This window comes from Octopus bimaculoides, chromosome 9, assembly GCF_001194135.2.
Source record: "Octopus bimaculoides isolate UCB-OBI-ISO-001 chromosome 9, ASM119413v2, whole genome shotgun sequence".
NCBI lineage: Eukaryota > Metazoa > Mollusca > Cephalopoda > Octopoda > Octopodidae > Octopus > Octopus bimaculoides.
In genome coordinates this window covers 16,813,622-16,817,517 of record NC_068989.1, presented here as the reverse complement: position 1 = coordinate 16,817,517, position 3,896 = coordinate 16,813,622, and the positions used below count along the sequence as shown (strand labels likewise).

The following is a 3,896-nucleotide window of genomic DNA, read 5'->3' as shown; positions in this document are numbered from 1 at the left end:
TACATGAAATAAATTCGAATACAAAAATTTTTTCTGTTCTATAACACAAAATAGATAAGTATACGAAGTTTGAAAGTCTTTCGGTACCAAAAACACTACATAAAACATAAATGAAAACTGGTGCCCCCGTTTTGAAATAGATCCCCAATTTCTCTGAAATATTCCAACTAATCCCACTTCCTACCAAAATAAATATTATTTTTTTTAAATAATATACTTTGGTATTACACTTTAATACACCCAACTGTTTCCCTTATTTTTCTACTGCCATTCTTTGTACATTTTTGTTGTTTACTATCTATTAATTCAACTATTTAAATTTACTGTTGTGTCTGGGGAGAGTCATTCTCTTTTGGTGCCTTATAATTTAACAGAACACCGGTAAAATTTCCACTTATTTCCTTTATTTTTCTAAAATTTTCGTTGCGTCTTGCAACCTTTTCAATAGTTTTCACTCTGTCCGTTATTCACACTGCGTTCCTTTTCTTTTTATTTGTGCGCATGTGTGTGTGTGCATATACATGCATGCATGTGTGTGTATGCATGTATTTATGTATGTATGTGTATACATTTGCATATATGTATTCTGCATATTCATGTTTGCGTGTCCGAGTTTGTGTGTTTTTATGTATGTACTAGCCACTGGATTTGGTTAAAAAGAGACGATGAGCGATGGCTAGAGAAATATTGAGCTTTGTTTTTAATAACCAGTTGATCTAGCAAGCGGGGCCTCATATCAGTGAGGGGGGCGGGGTGCTGCGCATTGATGCCGTCGAGAGGTAGGCCCCGAAACAGCGCGCATTCTCTCCTGATGACCCCATACACTTGCTGGCTTCCGGTATGCGGAGTTCTCGACTGGTAGCACTTGCATGTGCGAGTTGTTTGCAAGACATGTGTGTGTGTGTACTTCTGTCTCCTTGTGTATGCATATCTGAGTGTGTGTATGTGTGTGTTTTGCAACTATGTACCGTGTTTGTATGTATGGATGTGTATCTCCATATGTGTGAACGTGTGTCTCCATATGTATCCTTGTGCGAAGTAAAGTGTGTATATATGGTCATTTAAATTTATTTTTTCTCCCAAAGTATCAGTTAGTATCCAAGATTAATTTCTCTCTCTCTCTCCATCAGCTCTGCTATTAGAAGAAGCATGGATGGAGCACACACAGCATCCCTTTCTCAAGAAATGGAGAGTGTTGAGTGAACAAGGATAACAAGCACTTTTCATAGAAGAGCTGATATCATACTGGAACCATCCAAGGACAGGCAGATGTACAGTATGGCTCAAAACATATAAATAATATATTTGTATATAAGTGTGTGTCAGTTTGTGTTTCAAAGGTACCAAAATAATATACCTTCAATCAAATCACATCCATCAGATGAATAATCTATTCACAATGAAAGAGAAGGTTATGAAACAGTAGTTATATTTATCTAATAGAAGACTTATATTGCTTAAGCTTACTTGTTCCTCTGTTGAATCTTTGCTCTTAAAGTGATTTTATCTAATAGAAGACTTATACTGCTTAAGCTTACTTATTCCTCTGTTGAATCTTTGCTTTTGAAGTGATTTTTATCATATGCTGTTTCTCTATTATTTCAGAATACCAGGTGATACTGGATTGACAGAATTTTACTTTAGATGTATCATCAAACTAAATGAAGTTGTAAAGAGCTGTTACTAACATTTACATGTAAATCTTAGGCTGAATTACTATGAAATATTTTCCTGAGTGAGATTATTAGCAAAGTGTCTCACTATCTGGAATGTGTATAAAATTATTTTGTCTACAAATTAAACATGGATTGCCAAGAAGTTTGCTGCATCTGTTGATTTTTAATAAGATCATAGTTGATGAAAGTTCAGCAGTAAAAATGTAATGTTGAAATAAAATACAGATCAAAAAGAAGAAAAAAATCTTTATATTGTTGTGAAGGATGAAAAATTATGGAAAATGATTTATATGAGAACCAGGTTAAATATAATGCAAAGTTTAAAAGGGTTGGTTTCCCTGGTGTGACGCAGAAAGACATAGGGAAAACATCATATGACTGTAGTATCTGTAAAAAGTCATTCTCACATAAAGACAACCTACTTACTCACAAATACATTCATACAAGAAAAAAGCCATATCACTGTGATATCTGTGGCAAATCATTCTCTGGAAAAAGTACTATAATTGCTCACAAACGTATTCATACAGGAGAAAAGCCATACCACTGTGATATCTGTGGTAAATCATTCTCTCAAAACAGTGAGGTAACTATACACAAACGTATTCATACAGGAGAAAAACCATATGACTGTGATGTCTGTAGTAAATCATTCTCTACAGGAAGTAGTTTAATTACTCACAAATACATTCATACAGGAGCAAAACCCTATCTTTGTGATAGCTGTGGTAAACCATTCTCACAAGTAGGTGCTTTAACTACTCATAAACGTATTCATACGGGAGAAAAACCATATCACTGTGATATCTGTGGTAAATCATTCTCTCGAAGTGGCCACTTGACTAAACACAACCGAACTCATACAAGAGAGAAGCCATATTGCTGTGATATCTGTGGTAAATCATTCTCAGTAAGTAGTACCTTAACTACTCACAAACGTGTTCATACAGGAGAGAAACCATACCACTGTGATATCTGTGGGAAATCATTCTCTCAGACAGGTAGCTTAGCTACACACAAATATATTCATACCGGAGAAAAGCCATACAACTGATTATTTTTTTATTTATGCACCCTAGCCAGGCTCATGGGCCCGGTTTCCCGGTTTCTATGGCGTATGTGTTCCCCCCAGCTGGATGGGATGCCAGTCCATCGCAACATTACTCAAGAAACAGGAAGAAAGAGTGAGAGAAAGTTGGGGCAAAAGACTACAACAGGGGTTGCCAACACCCCCTGCCGGAGCCTCGTGGAGCTTTAGGCGTTTTCGCTCAATAAACACACGCAACGCGCGGTCTGGGAATCGAAACAACGATCCTCTGATCGTGAGTTCACTGCCCTAACCACTGGGCCATTGCGCCTCCACCATACAACTGATATCTCTAATAAATTATTTTCCCATAAAAGTTACTTTACACATTTGTATCCATACAGAGGAGTTACTGTATCAGTATCAAAAGTTATCCTGTTAGAAAGTATAAGTTTTATCTTAAAAATGTATTCACACAAGAAAGTAGATATAACAGCATGTGTTAATATGCTCCCAACACTATTGTATAAAACCATAAATATATTTACATTATTGGTGAGAAAACATTGCGATATTTTTAATAAAAGCAGTCATTTGAAACATATATATATATATATGAGATTCAGATGAATTAGGTACTTAAGTTGAAGCACTAAAAATTAGTGCAGTATTATCCGTACAATTTCAAAATAAGGTGAATAAAATCAAAATAAGCAACAAAATATCCAGAGGTGATGCAATACAACCGTTTCAAGTGGCTCCATTTAATTGAACAATGCAATCATTGCATCGATTTAAATGCAGAGCTATACTCAGATACATAAATAAATAAATACTGGTTCGCCAGTCCAACCCATGCTAGCATAGAAAGCGGACATTAAATGATGATGGTGATGATGAATTAATTTAGTCATTCGGACACATTTGTATAATTTTACTTAAATCCTCTAAGAGGGTAAGAAGACAAAATTCATGCTGTTTTCACTTCAGCTTAGAAGCTGCTAAGACATCAGGGAAAAAGAAACTTGTTAGGGTTCTAGCTTGTCACTGATTTTTGGAGTTGGTTTTGATTTATAGTCTTGTATATCAAAGATTTGTATATTAAAGATTTGATTCAATTAAATGGAGCCACTTGAAATGACTGTATTGAATCACCTCTGAATATCCTGTTGCTTATTTTGATTATATATATA

The 3,896-nt window shown here is 35.2% G+C and overlaps 1 protein-coding gene across 5 annotated transcripts in view; it reads left to right on the top strand.

Annotated features, from left to right (window-relative positions):
* LOC106869646 (zinc finger protein 239) overlaps nt 1-3,864 on the top strand; it is a 17,483-nt gene extending 13,619 nt beyond the window's left edge. For 2 of the 5 annotated variants that reach the window (XM_052970445.1, XM_052970442.1), the window contains exons 2-3: nt 1,131-1,276; nt 1,606-3,864. In XM_052970445.1, coding sequence (XP_052826405.1) covers nt 1,951-2,730 — 780 coding nt within the window. In that variant the 5' untranslated portion in view covers nt 1,131-1,276; nt 1,606-1,950 and the 3' untranslated portion in view covers nt 2,731-3,864. The remainder of the gene's footprint in view (nt 1-1,130; nt 1,277-1,605) is intronic. The other 3 variants (XM_052970446.1, XM_052970444.1, XM_052970443.1) reach the window with 2 other exon arrangements.
* Nucleotides 3,865-3,896: the final 32 nt, after the last annotated feature.